General features: G+C 39.2%; 1 protein-coding gene across 2 annotated transcripts in view; it reads left to right on the forward strand.

The window, feature by feature from the left end:
* Window positions 1-699: 699 nt before the first annotated feature.
* Window positions 700-22313, forward strand: part of LOC144050462 (protein TANC1-like) — a 48968-nt gene continuing 27354 nt past the window's right edge. For both annotated transcript variants that reach the window (XM_077563735.1, XM_077563736.1), the window contains exons 1-7: window positions 700-774; window positions 844-970; window positions 4847-5047; window positions 7678-7770; window positions 10481-10611; window positions 14137-14431; window positions 17242-17523. In XM_077563735.1, the coding sequence (XP_077419861.1) occupies window positions 895-970; window positions 4847-5047; window positions 7678-7770; window positions 10481-10611; window positions 14137-14431; window positions 17242-17523 (1078 nt within the window). In that variant the 5' untranslated portion in view covers window positions 700-774; window positions 844-894. The remainder of the gene's footprint in view (window positions 775-843; window positions 971-4846; window positions 5048-7677; window positions 7771-10480; window positions 10612-14136; window positions 14432-17241; window positions 17524-22313) is intronic.

Consider the following 22313-nt stretch of genomic DNA (forward strand, 5'->3'; position numbering starts at 1 on the left):
ACAAAACTTTGTAGAAATAGAAGTCTTGGGTGTCTTTTTGAATTGCACTGCTGTGATGTTTACTAGTCGGCTTGGACATTCAGTAATAAAAACAGTCACAAAAAGACCCACCAATATTGGAATTAAATAAATAAATAACTATGTCAATATGAGGCAAATCACCATCCCAATTTTTGAATGTGGATTTTAACGCCCGCCGCCGCTAACTTAATGGAAGCAGAAACGCTGTCTGTGCGCTAATAGTTATGCTAATGGTATGTGATGTTACCTGAGTTTAAACTTCTTTTTTTTTTTTTAAATATACTAGCAAAAAAATGTACAGGCCATTTCTGGCCTTGATTTTTCTACCTATCCTTTGACATTTCTTAATGAAAAAACAAAACAAAGACATTTGAATCTCCTCCTTCCACATTTGGAGTCTTACATTCTACAGTTTAGGTAATTCAATAGCATTTATGTGCAGCTTCAGATCTTCAGCATTCACATGCCATTTGTACTGAAATGGCATCCTCTACTCATGTGATTACTATTTTAACTGATGGGTTGGATTTATGAAGTCATGGACTGGTAATGAAGTAGATTGAGTAGCAAAAAGTCACATTGTTTCTTTAAGAGGGCAAACGATCAAATATTAATACATCAAAATTGGGACATAAAACGGATACGCATGTGCTAGTCGACTCTTCTTCAGTGCGAGTCGACAGAAGAGGTGCACGGAGCCTGTCAGTGAAGTGTGGATTTACACAAGTACGTCATTGAAGAAGCCATTAAAAGGTAACACTGAGAATTAAATACTTTTTTATGAGTCACTGCAACAATATCCTATGAAATTTGCTTTTGCAGCACCAAAGGAGCAGATTTGAGTATTCTTCAATCTTCTACAGACTGAGCAGAATGTTCAAGGCAGTGTTTGGACACAAAAAACACAAAGGAGGAAAACCAGATGAAACGAGGAGGCAGAATCAACCTGGTAAGCACAAATACATAAACACACATCTTGCTTCGTATGCTACTTTGGGGTCATTATCATCTAAGAAAATGTGCTTACCTGACTAATATGAGTATAATACGGAACCTGCTCACAGTTGTATTATTGGAACTTGCGCTAGCCAAGTTCTCTGGGGTGATTCAGTTCAGTTAGCCTCATTTCAAGTGTGTCAGAAGAAAACATCATGACCTAGTACATCACAGGCAAGAATTGGCTATGATTCAAGTACATTCAATTTACCACTTGTTATTCACGTGTTGCATCTACTTCCGAATAACCTTGCTCTTTGTTTTAGATGCCAATTTGGACTAAATTGCAAAAATGTAAAATGCTTCCTGCTGAAATCTAGCATAGGCTGCACTTGCTGCAGTACAGATTCAATTTCAGAGGGTGCTCTGATAATAGACAAACATAAGTAGAGCTCAGTCTCAGAGAAACCATTGTCCTCGTTAATATTTAATACCGTGCCGCCCTGGGTTGCAGAGGAACTGTGTCGGTCTCATTAAAATGATACTGCGTGTTTACAGTACATTTGCACAGCCCTGATCATTGGCAAAAATGGAGGATCACCACCAAAGATTTAAACAATTCTTGTCCACATTCATGTTGTTTGGCATACTACAGATAGAATCATAACACTATTGTGCTTCTTGCAAAGCTACTTCAATATGGTAGAGTGGTGCCTCCATGTATGAGCTTATTTCGTTCTCAAAACACTCGTATCTCAAATCATCCTTCCCTGGTGAAATGAATGGAAATGCAATTAATGTGTTTTAGCCCCCTGTAAAACAGATCAAACATATTTTTTACTGTAATTCTCATAAACAAAATGGCACTCAACAGCATTGTCTTGCATAAAAACACAATGTAATGACATAACCAGCAAATGGAAATTGCAAGTAGAAAACATTACTGTAATGTATTGTCTGTTCTCGTTTTTTGTGTGGTTTATTGGCAGATGGCAAACAAGAAATTTTAGTCATAGTCTTTTGACTAAAGTTAATTAAAGTTTTAGTCATAATTTAGTCATCTGATTGTATTTTAATTTTGATCCAAGTTTTCTTGCCGAAAATAAAGACCAATTTTAGTAGCCTAAATTGATAATTTAGTCGATGTTTTCCTTCAGCATACATTTAAACTTTTATACAGAAAATTATAACACACCGGCTAGCCGTTTCTTGCTCGAGGACAAGTAGGCGGCTGCCTAGGGCCCCCAAGACACCAGGGGGCCCCCAAGCTCTATAGTCTCTACCTAGCGCTGTAGTCTTACCTGCGGACGATTAAAATGTGCTGTTTTTATCTGTCTCTAATATTTGTTTATTACATCCCCTTTATGCTTAAAAAAATTAACATATGATATAAATAAAATAAACTGTGATAATAAGTAGTGGCTGGTGTTTTTGTGTCACAGTTAGTGATTACGTCACTGATTGACAGCTACCCATCTACTTTTCCCGTTAGCGAGAGTATTAAACAAAACATACCGTAATGGCAATATGGCATTAAAAAGAAGTTATCTCATCAGTGCGGAAAAACAGAAGAAAAAGAAAACTGAAGAAGAAAAACGGTCAAAAGAGAAAGGTAAGGCACTTGTTGGTGATGGATAGTTGGAGGTGAAACTCAATTTTATTTTATTTTTAGCAAGTTTGTTTATTTGTTTTGCTAGCCATCTTGCTAGCCTCGGGCATTTCTTTACAGATGTTAACCTTCCCTTGGCCAGCCCCTAGTTCATCTAGTATAATGTGCACATTATTGTAGAAAATGCTTCAAAGTGACAAATTTCAAATTTGTAATTGGGTACAAGCTTTAAAGAGACACCGTACATCAGAAGTGTAATATAAAACAGATTAATTTTAATATTCTATATTATTGCAATATTACTGTAATTAAAACATAGAAATATTTACTCATGGTCTATTTGCTAGATAACCTTTGCCATTTTTCTAAACACTCAAAAGCTGTTTTATTTTTATTTATTTTTTTGACGTAAAAAGGACTGTCACTTTAAGATGTTTAATTTTAACTGTAGTCTGCTTTGCTCATGAAATAGGGCTGGGTTAAATTAATAATAATCGATAGAGAATCGATTTTCATTTTTGAGCCTGATATCGATTCATAAAACCATGAATCGATTATTTTAATATCTCTTTCCCCCATAAATTCCTTTTAAAAATGTATAATTTTAAAGGCCTTTTTGAAATTTGCTGTTCACATGAATTTAAAAGTATTTTCTTACACTTATGAAATACCTGACTTGTTGCACTTAAAGACAACTCAGAATCATTTTAATTTATATTCACAATTATTGAATTAGAATTATGAAAATATCTTCATCTCATCCTGATGTCAATGCTTGTGTAATACTAAAGTGATTATAACACATGTTACTTTTATTAATAAACGAAATCATTTAATCAGTTACTGCATTCGTAAAATTTTATTTGAAATAGATAGTTAAGAAGAGTTGATGTTCCCTAATTAATCAATATCGATTGAATTGAAGTGATTCAAATCAGAAAAAAATCTAAATTGAATCGAACTGAACTCTTGTGAATCGAAATTGAATTGATTGAGGAAATTTGAATCGATACCCAGCTCTATCTTAAAGTGTAATATATTGTGGTATCTTAGAAGACCATCTAAAGCAGAGGTGGGCATCGAGGGCCGAAGTCCTGCAGGTTTTGCATGTTGCCCTTCTCCAACACAGCTGATATGTGATCAGTTCATCAGCAAGCTCTGCATAAGCCTGATAACGACCCTGTCGATTGGAATCAGCTTGGGTTGGAAGTGAGAAACCTCCAAAACCTGCAGGACACCGGCCCTCGAGGACCGAGATTGCCCACCTCTGATCTAAAGGGTTAGGAGTCTCTTCATTGTAGTTTGGCAAACTAGGGGCCCCCAAACACCTCACCACATCTTGCCTAGGGCTCCCATGACGCGAGAAACGGTCCCATTTGTAATTGTAGTTTAACACGCAAGACACATTTAACACAACTGTGTTGTTATTAAACTTTGTTTTAATGAAACAAGTTGAACTGACAATAATATGTCGTCTTAAAACTTAGATTTCACCTAAATTAAAAGAAAAGGTACAGTACATAATAGCCTGAGATTAATCTTGCAGCTGCACAATGAATGCAAACATGTTAGAACATTAAATGAAGTGCAATGAACAGTTTCTGAGTGTTTTTTCTTTCTCCCACCTGCGTTCCATTCCTTCTTCTGATTGGATTTTGTTAATTTTCGTCACAGTGTTGTTTTCATTTTAGTTTTAGTCATTGACAAAAAGTCTCAGTCAATTTAGTTATTGTCATCGTCTCAATGAATTGCTTTTATTTTAGTGTTTGTTTTATTTTTCTCTGAAACATTTATTTTGTCACGAAAAATATGACGAAAATTTTTCATAGACAAAATTATCATTGATGGCAAAGTAGCTAAATTCTTATTAACAACGCCGGTAGATGTTGTCCTTAACCTGCATGGAAACCAATGTGAATTGATGGTGGTTGTTTGTGAAGCTTGCTGGCGCCATCTAGCGGAGGGGGTCTATACCACACTCGTATATATATATTTTTTTATTATTGCAACTGAAGAAAAAACACACACCAATCAACAGTTCATTTAAAAACACTCAGTGTCAAGTCACTCGTACAGTATATTATTGGCAGTAGGCTCTATGTAATGTGAAAAGATATGACTAATTTAACAAATGCAATTTCTGGAGAAATTGCGCATGAATGCTGAAGTGGTGAAGCTGAAGTGAAATGCTGCAGAATGAATTGAATACTCAATAAGTTGAACATTTTAAAATTGGAAAGGCTGCAATCAATCAACTAATGTGGAATCTTTCTTCTGTAGGCGGTGGTGTGCATCCTCCCAACAATCTGCAGTTGGGGTGTGGTGCTCATGCTCCACACCATCACCTTTACAGCGGCTACCAAGGAAGCCGTGCAAGGTCCAAGCCACTGACCAAGGGGATGTCCATTTCTTTACCATCCTCTCCTCTACTCCCGCACCATGACAACATAGTCCCATCCCATTCGTGCACCAAGTTCCCAGGTGGGTGGACTTGATTGAAATAATGACAGCAACCTGAGCTGCAGTGAAAGCGGAACACTTGCTTTCATGGTTTTTCCATGATTAGCAAGCATCCGTGCGTTCAGCTGCGCCATACATGTGACAGCAAACACACATGCATGCATACAGACGGAGGCCCCGAGGGCCCCAAACACGTGACAGATTGTCACTGTAAATGATTGAACATGATGACTTCAGGCAAGGAAACCCAATCTACTTCATATCATATGATTTTGTCCGGAAAAGGTTAGATATCGTTGAGATGAAAAGTTGATTTTTATTTAACTTGATGTGACTGCTAAGTCTGTTAGCTCAAACGCAAACTATTGACATCGTCTTTCTGTAGTAAACTATGCCAAAAAAAATAAACACACAAAAACACACCATGTCAAAAACAATGAAGTGATTATATGGAGTTGTGGACTGTTTTATACCGCATCATTTTTTAAAACTATTTAAAGTTGCATCAGACAATTTTAGATAATTTCATTGACATGCATACAGTGTGCACACAGTGATTCCCAATGTTTGGTATGGCTCCCTCTAGTGGTAAGTAAAAGGATCACTGATTTAAATAAATGATAAATTACACAAATAAAATACGGTTTAAAAATGAACTATATCTTATCAACTGATGGCAAGAATATGGACAGAGATGAAAATTAAGTTAAGCCTTTTAAAAAGATCGCAATTGTTTCTGGGTAGTACGCTGGCACTAACAGTGGCTAAAGTTAGCAGCGAAGGTTAGCTGCTGTGAATGGCATAACATAAACCAGGGAAACCAGGAAATACAACTGAAACTACTACGTTAACAACAACAGAAATTTGCACTTTGCACTTTTTTTCTTTCTTTCTTTCTTTTTTAAATAAATGAAAACGTGATGAACAGAAACTGTCAAAGTTCAACATTCAGTCCTACCATAAGCAAAGCACGGGAAGCTTCATATCATGGCAGACCAAGTACAAATGAAATCATGCATTTAATCTTGAAGAACAATTTGTTTGTCAACATTTGGTACCATTTTTATTTAGCTTTATGTGGAGCAAATTTAACTGAATCATTATTGAACTCAAAATCCCCCTGGTCACCAGCCAATCGTAGAGCAGCTATAATAACCAGTCACTCTCACATTCACACTAAATGTGACATAACAAATTCATTTGGTGAAGCAATATATCCAAAATGAATGACAATGTAGAATAAATTACAGTCTAGCAAATCTTCATTTTACATGAATGTGAACATGAAATCAATCACAGGCGAGTCTAACCATCATCAGCATTCTGCAAATTGTTCATGCTGAGCAAGAATTGGATTCAAACTCAGGGGTGTGTACTGTGCATTCATGCTGACATCTGGAGAATATGATGTGCAGCTTCTCCTTTTTGTGTGTGTGTTGATGTTCAAATACATTTGGGTCCTTATAGCTTTTCCCCAACATGCATGGTTTTAAAGTACACAATAGGTGGCAGTGTCCCATAAGAAAGGAGAACACCCGTCTTTCTATGGAAAGCCATTTGAGCATTTATTCATATCTTTGATATCCATCCTAAGGCCCAAGTACTTTTTCTTTTTTTCTTCTTCTTCTTTTTTAAGAGTTGCTATGGGTATGGAAGTAAATATATGGCACACATTTACTACCACTCTTAGATTAGCTTAGAATGTCTTACTAAAGTTTTTTTTTTTTCCACTTCTTCCTTTGACATTTATGTTCATTGTTCACTAGTAGGAAAGCTACATGTTAATGACACACAATGGTGTACTAGTTGACATGTATGTGCTACTAATATTACTGGTGTACTGAAGTACAAGATTAACTAGTAGAATTTATGATTGATAGATAGATAGATAGATAGATAGATAGATAGATAGATAGATAGATAGATAGATAGATAGATAGATAGATAGATAGATAGATAGATAGAGATACAGACGGACATGTTTGAGCCAGAAGAAACATAGACAGAGATTTAAGGTGTTACCTTTTGACAGTAATAAAATGAAAAACTATTAATTAAGCCCAATTGCCACTTCATTGGTGGCCAAACAACTAATGCCAGCGTTGTAATGACACTGCATGCATGTCAAATCAGCGTTTTAACTTCACTAGCCTGGCCAATGTATGCTGACCGACCACATACATACACGAATCAAACACTGACCAGTCCTCAGGGTGAAAATTAATTGCATCGCCGTGTTTTCATTATGAGCCATCTACAGTCAGTCCTAAAGAATCTGCACCTCAGAGGAGCCTCAGATGTTGTTGCATAAATTGAGACACACCCACACATCAATAGTTGTACACTGTTCCTGGCTATGCATGTATACACACACACACATGCACACACAATTAATATATCAGAGACAAATTCCCACGTTACAGTGAGCATTAAAATGTTAACATGGCCCATCATATGTATATTGATTTATACTCCTGGGACACGATTTAAATTCACCGCAGATCTTATCTGGAGAGGCTTAATCTCTCTCTCTCTCTCTCTCTCTTTCATATCCCTCCCTGGCTGCACTCTGAAAACCCCTCCCTCCCATCTCGCCTTCCCTCCCTCCTCTCCCCTTCCCCATCTCCTTCTCCCCTCTGCTGTGGCCGAAGGACGGGCGAGGAAGCCGGACTATGTGGACGGCTGGCGCGACTCGAGTGGTCCTCTTGGCTTCGCCTTGTGCTGTGGCGAGACACACCACAGAGGTGAGAGGACGGGTGCGAGTGTGTGTGTGTGTGTTCAGCATCGTGGTTGTTTTGTACTTAATGATGAGAGGAGCTGTACCGCCGAGGAGACCGAATGGGATAGAGGTGAGGGATGTGAACTGAGTGTGTGTTTTATTAACGCCTGTAAGGATCTGAATGAAGTTCTGCCTTTTAGGTGAATGAGACAAATGATGTCAGTACAATCTTCACAATATGTTAAGTCAACTCCATTCAATGATATTAAAAAATAAATACCAATTATGCCGACAGGTTTTCTTATGTCTGTGAGGAGGGAGGTTACGCTATATGAATTTTTTTTTCAATCCCGGTTGCCAGGCACCTTTCAGCTTCCCGTTTCCAATGGCAACTGCGAGATGGTTTGATGAATAGCGCTGGACATTCACGGTGTCCTCGTGCTACTCCAGCTTGAGACTTTGCGCTCTGCTGACTAAATGCAAAGTTTTCTTGTCACCCCCCACCCCACCCCTCCCTCCTTCTCTCCCAAGCTGTGAAGTGAGAAGTGCATCGAGAGAAAGGCTCTAATTGGGGGAGCCTTGTGAAACAAAATGCCCAGGCCTGCCTATTAAAACTGACCTTCATCCTCTCTAAGGCTAGCGTTTGGCTTGAATGCGAGGGTGCTTCAAAGCGGTACCTTAAAACGGCGAGAAAGAATGAGTGCAAAACAAATGTGGTGTGTGGATGCGAAGATGTGTGCGAGGCGGCGTGAGCTGTTCTTGTTATCTGAGATGTTCTGTCATCCTGTTTATAAGCCTACTCAATATGCATGTTACTCAGCCCCGAACATGAGGTGCAAGAACACGAGAAGTGAATTGCTCAGCTGGTTAAAGACACAAACTTAACATTTTAAGATTGGCTATTCTGCGAAGAGGTGAGCGCCTGTGTTGTTGTCGTGGGGTTGGAGGTCAAAGCATCAGGGAGCTCTAACTAGTGATAAATGAATGCAGCATATGTTCTGCATCAGCCAATCTCTCAAAGGCAAAAGGCAAGGCTCTGCATCTCTCTCCTCACTAAGCTCATTAAAATTCACAAGCTGTCTTTTGACCATGAGCACCTGGCAAGTTCTCTACCTCACACAACCTTGGGACGATGCCTATGGAAAGCACTTTCAGCTTTTATCCCATACTAGTATGCTATTTGTACTCACTATTAAGACTATTCAGTGCACTGTGTGGCTGAATATGAAATAAAATGCCGGAGGGACTTAACTGGGGCTACACAGATTTCTGACTGGCTATAGCCCCGCCCAGCTCTGTGTAGCACCATCCCTGGGCAAAACTGTGCCTGAGTTGACAACTGCATGCTACAATTATTACCTAGCTAACATCTAGAGCTTTAACCGTAATATTAATAACATGCGGACTTGTGAACAAAAATGCCCCAATTGTAACACTTGTTGTTATATTAGTAGGGATGGGCGAGTACTGATACCCGGTATCGGTATCAGGCTGATACATGGCTTTAGTTCAAGATGACGGCACTAGCGACGGCGGCTAATACCAGTATCGGCAACTAAAAATTAAAAGAATAGAAAATTGCCATTTATTTCAAATAATTTTAAGGAAAAATGCTATCTTGGGATACAGTATATTAAAGAAATGATCTGTCATGATTTTGGGGGAAATTTTATGTATGAAAAGTACTAGTGGTATCGGTACTTGGTATCAATATCAGTGACTGCTCAAGAGTTGAGTACTAATACTGGTATCGGTCTAAAAAAAGGTGGCATTGAACAACCCTATTTAGTAGCATGCCAAAGTTATTCTATAAGTGTGCAGAAATCTCATACAGTGGTCGATAAAACATTGCTAGTAACACATTCTACTAGTGTGCTGAATTGCCTTACTAGTGTAGCAAAGAGTGTACAGTACTAGTACGTGGACCTTTAGCTGGATATCAAGGTTATTGATTAAATGCTGACATGGCTTGCCATATCTACGCTACTAGTGCAAGTAGTGGGAATGCTACCAGCTACTAACTAGTGCATGACACGTGTAATAGTTGGGCCTAGTAGTGTTAGAGCATGGTAGTTTTAATTGTGTACTAGTAGGCCAAAAATGGTGCAAGCAGTGTAAAAAACATTACTAGTGAGACAGTTGTTCTACTAGTTCCTTCTGGCCATTCTACAAACGTGTTGAATTGTTTTACTAAACAAAAAACATTCTGGTGCATGGACTAAGCTGGATATCAAGGTTATCTATTAAATGCTGACATGGCTTGTCATATCTACACTACTAGTGCAAGTAGTGGGAATGCTACCAGTAGGGTTCAGGAAGCTACTAGTGCATGACACATACATGCTAGTTCGGCCTCAATAGTGTTACTAGTGCAGCATGGTAGTTCTAATTACGTAGTAATAGGCCAAAAATGACCCAAGTGTGGAAAAAAACATTACTAGTAAGACATTCTACTAGTTCCTCCTTGCCATTCTACAAATTGTTTCACGAGACAAAAAAGCATTCTAGTGCATGAACTAAGCTGGATATGAAGGATATGGAATGACTGCTGAAACGGGGCTACCTCACCAAGGCACTGTAAAGCAGCTGTCAGTCGGAGTTGGGCGCACTGACCTGTGGATGCGATGCACACATTACACGCAGGCTGCTGTGCGGGAAGCATCACACGACCACACCTTCAGTGGCCTGCTCATGTGTGCGTACACTGAATGTGTGTGCATGTGTGTACGTTTCAGACCTCCACGTGGAGCCCCAGCTGGGCTCCTCCCTTTCGTCCCAGGAACTGATGACCAGACTATGCTTCTTATTGGGAGAAGCAACGCCCGGCATCGCTAGCTCTCCTATGGAGGACAGGAGGGAAAAGAAGGTAAGACGGCATCTTGATTTATTCTCCTCTTGTTGGGCTGTAAGCAAACAATAATTAATTTTTCTTCATATTTTCATTTCTGGCTTATTTCTTTCATGAAGAATTCAATATGTGCTGATTATCATCTTTGAATTCAATCATCCAATTAGAGGAGATTTGTACACATTTACAATACAAATGATGTTGCAATCCTTGTTTGAGCATTTATTTGTTATCCATTGTAAGGGCCATGCACTAGTACACTTTTTGTCCTAACTAATAAGACACACAGCACAATGGCTGTCTTAATAGTAATGATTTTTCCACTAATGGTGACATTAATAGCACTAGTAGCCTACTAGTACAAAATCAAACCTTACTAGTAAACTACTTTAACTTGTATGCATGTTTTGACACTAGTAGCCTGCTGGACCTTAATAGTAGTACCAAAAGTCTTGTACTACTGGACTGGTGACATTTACAGTTCTACCTTTTATCATCTAGCACTTCACGAGTAGTACTAGTATCGTGTATATGTCAACTAGCACATAGTTTTTCCTCACTAGTAACATGTTGTTGTCCTACTAATAGGGATGGGTGAGTACCAATACCAGGTATCGGTACCAGGCCTTATTGTAAGGCGACAGCAGCCAATACCAGTATCGGCCACCCTTCTTGTGGTCGTTTTACGATCAGGAACTAGAAATTAGAAATGGGATGAATAGAAAATTGCCATGAAATTGTATATATTCTGATATATAAGTCTTACTTTAACATGATCTGTTATTGGTTTGTTTGTTTGTTTTTTAATTTTATGTATCAAAAGTACTAGTGGTATCAATACTTGGTATCGGTATCAGTGATTACTCAAGAGTTGTACTCTTGCTGATATCGGTCTGAAAAAAAAGTGCATTCCTTCTGAATAATGTGCAAACATTTTACACAGTAGTAGAAAAAAAGATAATTCTTTCTACTAGTGTGCTCTGTTCTATTAATGCACTGAATTGCCTTATGAAGACAAAGAGCATATTACTACATGGACTTTTAAGATGGAGTTCAAGAATATTGTTTGAAATTTTGCACTAGTACATGGTGTCCTCACTATTAGGACAATTTTGGCATACTAGCAAGACAACTGAAATTTACTAGTGATGCAAAACTATGCAGTAGTTGACAACTGTGTGCTACTATTACTACTACTGACATTATAGCATTCAAGGGAACATCATATGCTTCACTATTAGCACTGCACTAGTAGCACCGAGGACTTGGTCGCAATTTTGCATAACTAGTATCATGTCTGTGTCCTAATAGTTTGCAGAAATGTCAGTGGCCACACACACATCACGATTTGGAATAAATGCTGAATGGCCTTTCCATAGGATAGCTCACGTCCTCCCGTGCATGCGTACGAGAGTTATTGAACGTGTTCGTGGCGCCATCTCTGTGCCTTGGCCCATTTAGCCAGCCTCATTTCACCACCTGAGCTCCACATCCAGTCACTTTCAGCCAGATCGCAGGGATCATATGAGGAATGTGGCTTGTCCTGGGCTGGCTGAGATGGATTATAGTCTCCGGTATAATAGGAACATCAGCGAGCTGCTTCATTTCTCTTCACTCCCCGCATTGCATAAACGTTGCATCAGTGATAGGAGAGCCGAACTGCGTTTGATCAAACCACCAAGATAAAAATATTATGAGAAAGCACTATCCAAGCGTGTTCTTTTGTGCAAATATTTCAAGGTTCGTTTAGCATTTGTTGGATCGCTTCCCGCACATTAGACTGTATGCAATGATGCAAGGAACACGTAAATGCACATTGTAAAAGGGATCATTTAGTCGAAGCCACACCTGCAGCACATGTCGTTTGATTTATTTTTAGACTAAATTGCTCTTTCATGCGTGTTGAAATCTATTTTCTTTACTTGTTGAACGTTTAAAGCCACAATGAACGTCTTTAGCCTTTGTCCTATTATTTCAGGTTTTTATTGTATTTTATTTATTTACATTTATTTGATTCTTTTTATTATTACCCCAGGGAAATTATTCAAAATGGAATACAAAACTTTGCATAAAAAACGGGACCTCTCTATTTGTAGTAGTGATTTGTAAACACTGTGGCAGAGGGAATGATCCAGTTTCATTTAATTGGTCCAACATTTCTTAGTTTTTTTTGTTCACTGCAATTAACTTATTCACTGCCAGTCATTTTTAAAGCAAAGCTCTCCATATCACCAGCCGTTTTAGAGTATTTTGACGGACCTCTCAAAACTCACAGAAGATTGTTCAGTCCTCGAGCGCCCCTATCCAGCCTGTTTTCAATGTTTCTCACCACTAACACACCTGATTCATGATCAGGATCGTTAGCAGGCTTCTGCAAAGCTCGTTGATGAGCTGATCATTAGAATCAGCCGCGCTGAAGGAGGGGACATGGAAAACAGGCTGGATAGGGGCTCTCGAGGACCGAACTTGGCCACCCCTGCTTTAAGTAATCAGCAGTCCAACATAGGTTGGGTTCACCAACACACCGGTTTCTGACCTAAAAAATGTACATACAGCTGAACAGTGACTTTGACGCTGATATTTTTTGTTTTTGTGACAATAACAAGAAAGACTAAAAAAGGACTTTTGATCGCAAATCAATAACTGATTTCAAAACATACAACTACGACATGCTCAGTGAGTGATGCTGACCCACCACATTGCATTCCGGTTGACAAATATAAACACCCACAGCAGTGAATGACTTACTGTCCATCTATCTATGGCAGTGACAAGAAGAACAATTAAATTCAGAAGTTCCAAATAGGAATATATGTATCCACCTGTTGACATTCATGCAAGACAATAATAGCTTTGTGTTCAACTAAACAGGCCCAGATTTCACACTATGTTCATTTGTGAGTAAATTAAGACAAGCTTTTTAATTATTTCTGTATACATATACTATATATGTTGTTAGGTGGTGTGCTGTAAATGTCAAATGTAAACTCTGTGCCTGAGATCAATAAAGGTTAGGAAACACGGCTTTAAATAAACTAACAACAGTAGAGTTTAGCATCACCTATTGATACTCATTGTTTCTTTGACAGTGACAATAAAGTTATCTTTTCTATCAATGTTTCCACTGTTGGAAAAAAAAAACTCTCTTAACGCACAGACAGCGCTACCTCATTCTTCATCTTTGGCTCCTCGTTTGTGACCTTTGCACAGCCTACAGTAGGTCTAGAACTGCATCACTGCCATCCAAATGTCCACATGATGTGTTCATTGGATTTCCTGTGCCTAAATGTGAAGAATATCCATCCCAGTGAGGTTATCTTCCATCTTGAACAGCAGTGTGTGTTTTTCTGCAAACGATGAATGTCAACAGCGCAGGATTCATTTGAGAATCTAACCAGCTGTCCTTCTGAAAAATGGGGGGAAATGACAGTTACAGTGGGAAAAGTGTGAGATGATTTTAGTTTTGCCTCACTAGTAACATTTCAATGAGGCGAAAGGCAAACACTGCTTTGTTTATATTTAGCCTTTGTGTTTCTCTTTCAGGGCGATACTCCCGCTCAGGGAGGGAGCCCGAGCTCCACGTTGACCTGCAGCACCGCCTCTCCTTGTCCTGAGAGCCCCTCTTCCACCTTAAGCAGCAGTAATGTGTGCCATCCTTTGCCCCTGCCTTCGCCTTCCCCACACGGCGGCTCCGCCCTCAGCCCGAGCGGGACGCTCTGGAGCCCCGTTCGCAGCCCCGTCCAATGTTCACCTGCTGGACTGGTCGCTGGGAGCGGCCTCGGCCCACCTTCTCAAAGCCCCACCTCCACCCTGGAGAGCAAGGACAGCGGAATTATCGGTGAGATTTGATCAGCAAGATGTAACAAGTGATTTAACCGTTTATTGGGTCATTTTTATGTGTGCGTGTTTTAATAAGTGTCAAGTGTGTGGGAGGGGTGAAACTATCAAATAGAGTTAAAAAAAATGCTGGGTGTGTCTGTAACATATCTCCTGTGGTGAACGGGGTTTCACTCTAAGTGAACATCAGCCCAGCTGACTTGGAGCAGGTCGTTTAGGCGATACAAACAGGAAGTGAGATGAAGCGTTACTTAGCTGCAAGTCTTGGTGAAATGTGTGCTCCCATCCCGCAGTTTCTGCGTTTCGCCTGTGCCACTTCAGCCTCAAGGCTTCAACTCCCTGCTGTCAAAACTGGGACACTGCTGTCTTTCTTGCTTATGGGTCTGATGCTCCTAAAATAGGACACTTTTTTTTCCCCCTCTCGAAATAGATTCTGTATTTATAGTTAAATACTAAAGGGCAAAGGCCGCATCAAGAATGATCAAAGGCTTCGATGGATGAGTTTTTTCATAGAAATAGTTTGTTTATTTCGCTCAGTATTCTGGTGGTTTAGTCTTTGTAACGGCATGTGCTCATTTGTGCAGAAACTGTTCTATACAAGAACCTGTTTGGGGATAGGGACTCAACCCTGCCATGAATAGTAAATAAATAAATAAATAAATAAATTCATGCGATTCTAATTTTGTATTTTATTTTTTTATTAACCTCTATTGATGTTTTAAACTACGACATATACTGTGTGCCACAAAACTTACAGATAATTTGATTTAGAAAAAAAAGGCATTGCTCTCAAAGACTCTCTGTAACTTCCACTAACAACCCAGGCTAAACGTAGCTGCTCTCAGTTGAGCTTGATCGCTTTTGTTCATCAGTCCTTCTCAAATAGAGGGCCACGGTGTGAACCCATTACACTTTTTTTTTAATGCTTTACTCTACTAGCATAAGGTGTAATTGCACCTCCACTACAGTAGAAGGCAGTGATACTCTCATTGTCAGAGAATGTGAAGAAGGAGAGCCTCTGGAGAGGTGTACTTGCAACAATTTTATAGACAAATGATAATATTTAATATTTATAGTTGAAGTAGAGAGTTGGGAGGGGGGAGTGCAAAATTGTTTATTTATCTTCAGTGGGTGGGGTGCGAAATAGTTTCTTCTTCCCATTGTGGTAAACAAAAATATAATTGAGAAGCACTGCTTTAAAGCAACACAAAGGAACTTTCAGTTTACGTTGATTATGGCAGCGCCATATGGACAAAGCGGTATTTTTATGACTGAAGGAAGACCACATTTCCCATGAGGACAAGCGCATTGTGTTGTTTTTTAGCTTACACCAGCGAATGAAAGCCGGGCTAATGTTGATCCTTGACTGTCCTTTCACCCAGGTAGCTTACCTTTTTCTTTTTTTTTGGTCTCCTCAGACAAAACTTTTTAGTTGTTTTGCAGCATCTGCCAAGAAAGCAGTAATCGTGCTTCGACATTCAAATTGACTTCCGTCTGTAACAAATGGGGAAAGGGGGAAGTGACATATGCCATAAAGCAGTCAGCACATTTGTAGTTTTTTGTGTGGCAGTGTTCCTACCATCTTCCTCAAAGTTGCTCAGTGCCAGTAAAAATGATACAAACCCCCTCAGGCCATGCAAAAGGGTACCATTCAACTAGTTTTAAGTCGATGTTTCATCAGAAGAGTTATGAAAATATTTGATTAAGGTTGTCCTTGGTGCTACTTTAACACCAATTAGCCTACTACTTTCCTATTAGCCAGGGCCTTGGTGCCATCTTGTGGCATTTGAGGGCATTACAGAAAGAGCATAAAAATATTCAAACAGGTAGCAAATAGCTGAAGAGCGATTCCACAGAAATAAAATTTGAATAGGTGAAATCGAGAATACTGTCAAGTGGTACTTAGACTAACCAGTGTCCTAGTTGGTTGATTATTTTGCTTTGTGTGGCAAGCCAAAATGTGAGTTACAAATATGATATGTCGTTGGTTGAGTGAAGGAAAGGGGGAAAAAAAGAGTCAATGTTCTTTTAGTGGTCAAGTCAAGCAAAATTAAAAGACAATTAGCAACAGTAAGCCAAAACTCTCATCCAGAAGCTCAAATGCAAACGAGCTGAGCAGGGTTCTTGTGATGCCACTCACAAGACCAGATCTCCAGACTAACTTTAAAAAAAAAAAAGAGCACAGTAGCTCCAAACTTGATATGTTAGGGGCGCAAGCAGAACATTTAGGGGCACACACTATAAATAGACTTGCAAAGTAAATATTCATCCCACTCATATTCTTTATATTACTGATAAATAGGCTGAAGCGTGGAGCAGAGGTTTGACAGCAATGAAATATATTTAATAACAAAAAAATGAAAAATAAAATAATAAGTAACAAGTAATAAAACTCACAGTAATTAAAATAATAAGATGTAAAAAAAAAAAATCTAAATTTGCTGGTTGCACTTCACGAGTGGCTGAAAATTTTAGTTGCATGGTCTCAAATTTTAACTCATTTAGTGCCATTGACGGCTATAAACGTCAAAAATCCATTTGAACGGGGCTGGCAGTGAATGAGTTATAGGCAAAATACCACCATTTAGGGCTTGGCCAAAAGTAATTCTGCTTTGTAAAACCAGTTTAAACATGTTTTTTTTTTTAAATACAATACAGTGCTAAAGTTGTTCATTAAAATACATAACAAAAATAATTGTATTTGTATTGTTTTGACATTTAAATCCAACAAATTCCATTTGTAAGTCAAAGTAGCACTGTATCCACTTTTTGTTTCCGAGCCTCTCCAATCTTCCTTTTGTGATTTTTCAGCGACCATCACGAGTTCCTCTGAGAATGAGGAGCGAAGCATCTCGAGTTCAGATCTGACTGCGGACGAACCCCCAGGGGGCAGCGTTGTCATCATGGGCCAGTCGGGCGAGGGCCACCATCTTGGGCCCCCGCGGAGTAATCCCACCATCCAGCTTGAGGAGTCATCACTGAGAGGCGATATCAAAGAGCCTAGGACACCACCGGCCCCCAAGAGGCCCCTCCCGCAGCACCACATGCACAGCGCGTCCTCCTTGGTCATGCCCCGTCCAAATTCTGTGGCAGGTACATCTTATGCATTGCTTTATTAGTGTGGGAAAAAAGTCAAATTAGGAGATGTGATGACTGCTTTTCAGTACATTCATGGGTCAAACACTTGGTGGGACTGTTATTAGGGTCCAAACTTCTCGTTTGATACCTTGCGCCATGTGTCGGGCAGTGAGCAGTGCAGTTGAAATACCCCGCGAGGCTGTCATAAAACGACATCTCCTGTCACGATCCGTGCTGGTGCACAAGGCTCTGCTTCCTCTTCTTCTTCTCCTTCTTCTTCTCGTTGGCTTAGATGTCTGTTCATTTGGGCTTTGCGGTGCGAGCATAAAAGAGATTCCCCAAGGAGTGGATTCGCAGTAAAGCCTGCCAGTTTCTTCTGTCAGCTGGCGCTTTCATTTAGACAGTGGAGATGAAATTGAGGATGAAGACAAAGTGGGCTGCGCAGTCCTGGCTGGGCCTGCTAATATTTACTCCACATGAAAGTTGAGAACAGAGTGTATCGCTCTAAATTTAAAACAATCCTTTAATTGATGGAAAATGCTGGAACGATCATGTCAAGCTGCAGCACAGAAATGAAATGAGGCTACAGGAGAAAAACACGCATGCAAATGTTGAACACGACAGCGGCGTGCTGAACTTTTAGGTCATGAATCGCGTTCTTCTTTTAATGACCTTAGCAGAAGGATGGACACGTATGGAAAGTGTGTGTTCTTTGTCCTCACTAATTGAGCACACTTGTGGCACAAATTTGGCCTCCTGGTATGATCTTGAACTGGATATCTTTAATATTGAATCACTGGATATGGATTTTGTTCAGTGGTGTGTATCATCGGTGTGTTTTTGCTTTACACAGTGTTGGGAATAATTCAGAGAGATTCCACTACATGATATACAAGTCTAACTATGTACTACTACTATATATTCACTAGTGCTGTTGAATATGTTTAGAATTGATTTCTCTATCGATTATTCAATCGATTGACTAATCGGATTCATTTTAATTTTGCAATAGTGTATTACAAAAGCATTTTACCCCTGATTACTGTTTATTAACCAGTGATTGGTGGTTATTTCGTACTTTGTATTCGTACAGTGATTAAAAAAAAAAGAGGATTGTTGTTGTATTATGTTACCTGTTCAGTCATTGTTTTCTAAAGTAAAAAAAAGAGGTGTTTGCAAATGTATTATTTTGATTAAGCACAGTCTTCTTTCATGAATTACTGTTGATATGCTGAAGTCAGAAGATTTGGCTCCAAACGATTACTCGATTATTAAAATAGTTGTCGATTAATTTGACAATCGATTACTTGTCGATTAATTGATTCATTTTGACAGCTCAAAAGAGGAGTGCAAGAGAATATTAAATACTGTCTTGCTAGAGTCTGCTAATCCATAAGATTGTGTATAATGTGTACTTATGTGAGCTCTGAGTGAGACATTGTGACTGTTCAGTGAGGGAGACGCTCCAGCCCTAATTGCTCAACATATTTTTGTAACTTGATTTGGGAGCTGATGGAGGCCAACATTAGCAGTAGCCCGCAGCAAGGCACATAACCGACCCAACTATCGGGGGTGCTGATTTGTATACAATCCTGATTATCATTAGACATTGCTGCAATGTGTCCGGCCCACTGTATGTTTGGAGAATGAAGCACTAGTGACAACAGTGAAAATGTAAATGAATACAAAATGTTTTCTTCCATAGTGAGCCTCCATTGTTCCTAGTGTGAAATATGTGTTTGCCTATTATTAAGGCATCATTTTTTTGTGTTGGAACTTGGAGGTCACTTGTGTTGACTTGAGGGAGTAGCAGCTTTTCTACCTTTTGAGGCAGCAGCATGAAATTCCAATTGAAGAGCGACGCGGCGCCTGCTCGTGATTCAAGTGTTGTGCAGAGCTCGTGTTATGAGATTTGATGGGTGCAGGGGCTGAGTTGACCTTTGAATGCGGGGAAAGATCAACAAGAGGTGGCGGGTAATCAGTCACACTGTCATCAGCAGGGGATGAAAAGGTAGGCAGCCTTGTTGTGGGTGACCTGGACTATTGTCAAACTGGCTGAAAACAGAATCTCTCTCTCTCTCTCTCTCTCTGTGTCCACTCAGCAATTTGGCCATGCGGTCTTTAGCCAGCAATCGTTGTCATCCCACGCCACACCTCCTTCACAGTTTCTCCTGTTCGCACCTCGTACTGAAGATGTTCTCTCCATCCTCCATTCTGATACGTGATCCTCTGCATTCTTCATTGTTGATAGTTGGTTATGAAAGTGCATGAAAAGTATCTTCAGTATTTGCAAATGTTTAGTGCGTCCCCGTCTATGTTACGTGACCAAGTGTATGGGTCAAGGGAGCTCAAAGACACTCAAATGAGATCTGTAGCAAAAAGAAAATAAAAAAAGAGAGTTTGAAATACATTGAAACAGATTTTTTTTTTTAACACACTTGAATTTATTAAAACACCTTTTACGCCTGTTCTTACACTCTTGTTAAGAAATGAGAGACAATTGTATAACACTGAATTTGAGTAAACAAAAATAACATTTGTTTGCTGAATTTTGAAAATAAGAGGCCAAATGTGACTTGTTTGCTTCAAGCTGTTTATTTATTACTCTAAGTTCAAGTTTACTGTAAAAGTGACACATTAAACATTAGGGGTGTAGCAAAAAAATCAATTCTCATAAGAATCGCGATTCTCATTTAGTATGATTCAGAATAGATTTTAAATGTCCCGAAATCGATTTTTCACAAGGGTCGCGGGGGGTCACTGGAGCCTATCCCAGCTGGCTTCGGGCAGTAGGCGGGGTACACCCTGAAAATGTATATTTAATCACCAAATTGTTCAATCAATTTTTGTCAAATGAAAATCTGTTATCTTAAAAAACTACAACTAATAATGTTAGGGACAATAGTACAATAGTAGATCGTGACACTATATTGAAGGTGCTCAGCTCCAAATTCGGTCTTGGCTGTATGCTGACTGTATACAGACCCCATAAATAACAATTGCTATATGGCACAATGAACTGCAATCTAGCATGGCTTCACTATATTGCCGCTCCATCCAGGCATTAGACGTATTTGATTTTGTGTTATGACAAAGGTTATCAGATATTGTGGATTTACTGACATTGCTGGCTGGAATTCTTCAGCCTGAAACCAAAATTGCTAAAAGCGTTAAGCTTATAAGAGCTCAGAGATGTGCTACAGCTTCCTTGGATCCTCAGAGATTAACAGAGGCTGCGTCAAACGTGGAATGTCCATGATTATACTCAGGCCCGGGTTAATCTGTCCAGTGGCTGCGCTTGTTTCATGCTCTGTCTGTTTGATTGGTCGAGCCCAGGGGTCAGCAACCTTTTCTGCCAAAACAGCTATTTTGGGCCAAATAAATAACAAAAAATCAGTCTGGAGCCGCAAAACTTTTGAACATTGTGGTGAACGAAACTGTGTGTTTGTGTTCGTCTAATTTACTGAGGGCCCAAGAGCTAATTAGCGCTGCGCCATAACAGAAAAATATGCAGCATCCAGTACTTTGAGATCCATTTTCTTCTACCTTTCGTCTTCCGTTTTTGGATTTATTTTTGTATTTTTTTCCGTACTTCATTTTACATTCAATTAGGCTTTTCTGTCTTTCTGTCAAATTTCTGACCGTTTTGGCAATTTTGTGGACATGGTAATTTTCTGCCTCTGATTTTGTGGCTATTTTTTGATATTTTTTCGTGCCTTTCTTGCTATGAATTTTCTGACGTTTTTGGCATTTTTTTTTGGACATTTTATGGTAATTTTTGGGATTACTTTTTTGGGGTTTTGGACATTTTATTGTTACTTTTTAAACATTTTCTTTTCTGCCTTTTTTATTCAATTCTCTGACACATTTGGCTATTTAATTTTATTGTAATTTTCAGATTTTTTTTTCTCTTTTTGGACATTTTATGATCACTTTTTTGGACATTTTTAGATCATTTAAAGAACTTTTTCATCTACCCTTTGTCTCCCTTTTTCTGACAACTTAAAATTTTGGACTCTGACATTTTGTGAATACCTAATTATTCATTTTTTAAATTTCATCATGAATTCATTGTGTGTGGTATGACCTAAGATGTTCTTTAACACACTGAAAAAGAATTTGCTCAAAACAATTTGATCAGGAATTGTCAACATGATCAATGTATAGATAGATAGATCGATTTTTTTTTCCAAATAGATACTGTACCCCCAAAAGAACTTGCAGAATGCTGACAGTATCATTTAGCGTAAGACTGCAACAAATGTCTTAAATACTGTGGAGATAAAGCACGGCTGACCTGTAAACTCAGTCATATGAGTGGGCGGATGGCAAAGGCGGGAGTGGGAGTAAACATCTCTCCTGCTTGTAGCTTCTCTTCTTCACTGCATGTTCTGTATTCACTTTCTTTTTATTCATTATTCAATGGGTAGAACAATCAGGATTTTTGCTCATGGTCAGTGTATATCCTGTATAACAGTGTAAATTTACGGCCCCCTTCAAATAACTCAACACATGGCTATGTTTAAACCGGCGGCAAAAAAAAAAAGGTGAGTACACACCCAAGTGAAAATGTCCACTTTGGGCCCAATTTGCCTTTTTTCCCGTCCTTGCTGTCATGTGATTCATTAGTGTTGCAAGGTCACAGGAGCGAAGGGGGAGCAGGTGTGTTCAATTTGGTTGTCACCTTCACCATTTCCAATACTGGAAGTTTAATACAGCATCTCATAGCAAAAAACTCTCTTTGGATCCGAAATGAAAAAATGTCTTGAAATGTGACAGTGAAAGCAAAATTTTGTCCGAGCTTG

Source organism: Vanacampus margaritifer, chromosome 4 (assembly GCF_051991255.1).
Source record: "Vanacampus margaritifer isolate UIUO_Vmar chromosome 4, RoL_Vmar_1.0, whole genome shotgun sequence".
In the NCBI taxonomy this organism is placed as follows: Eukaryota; Metazoa; Chordata; class Actinopteri; order Syngnathiformes; family Syngnathidae; genus Vanacampus; species Vanacampus margaritifer.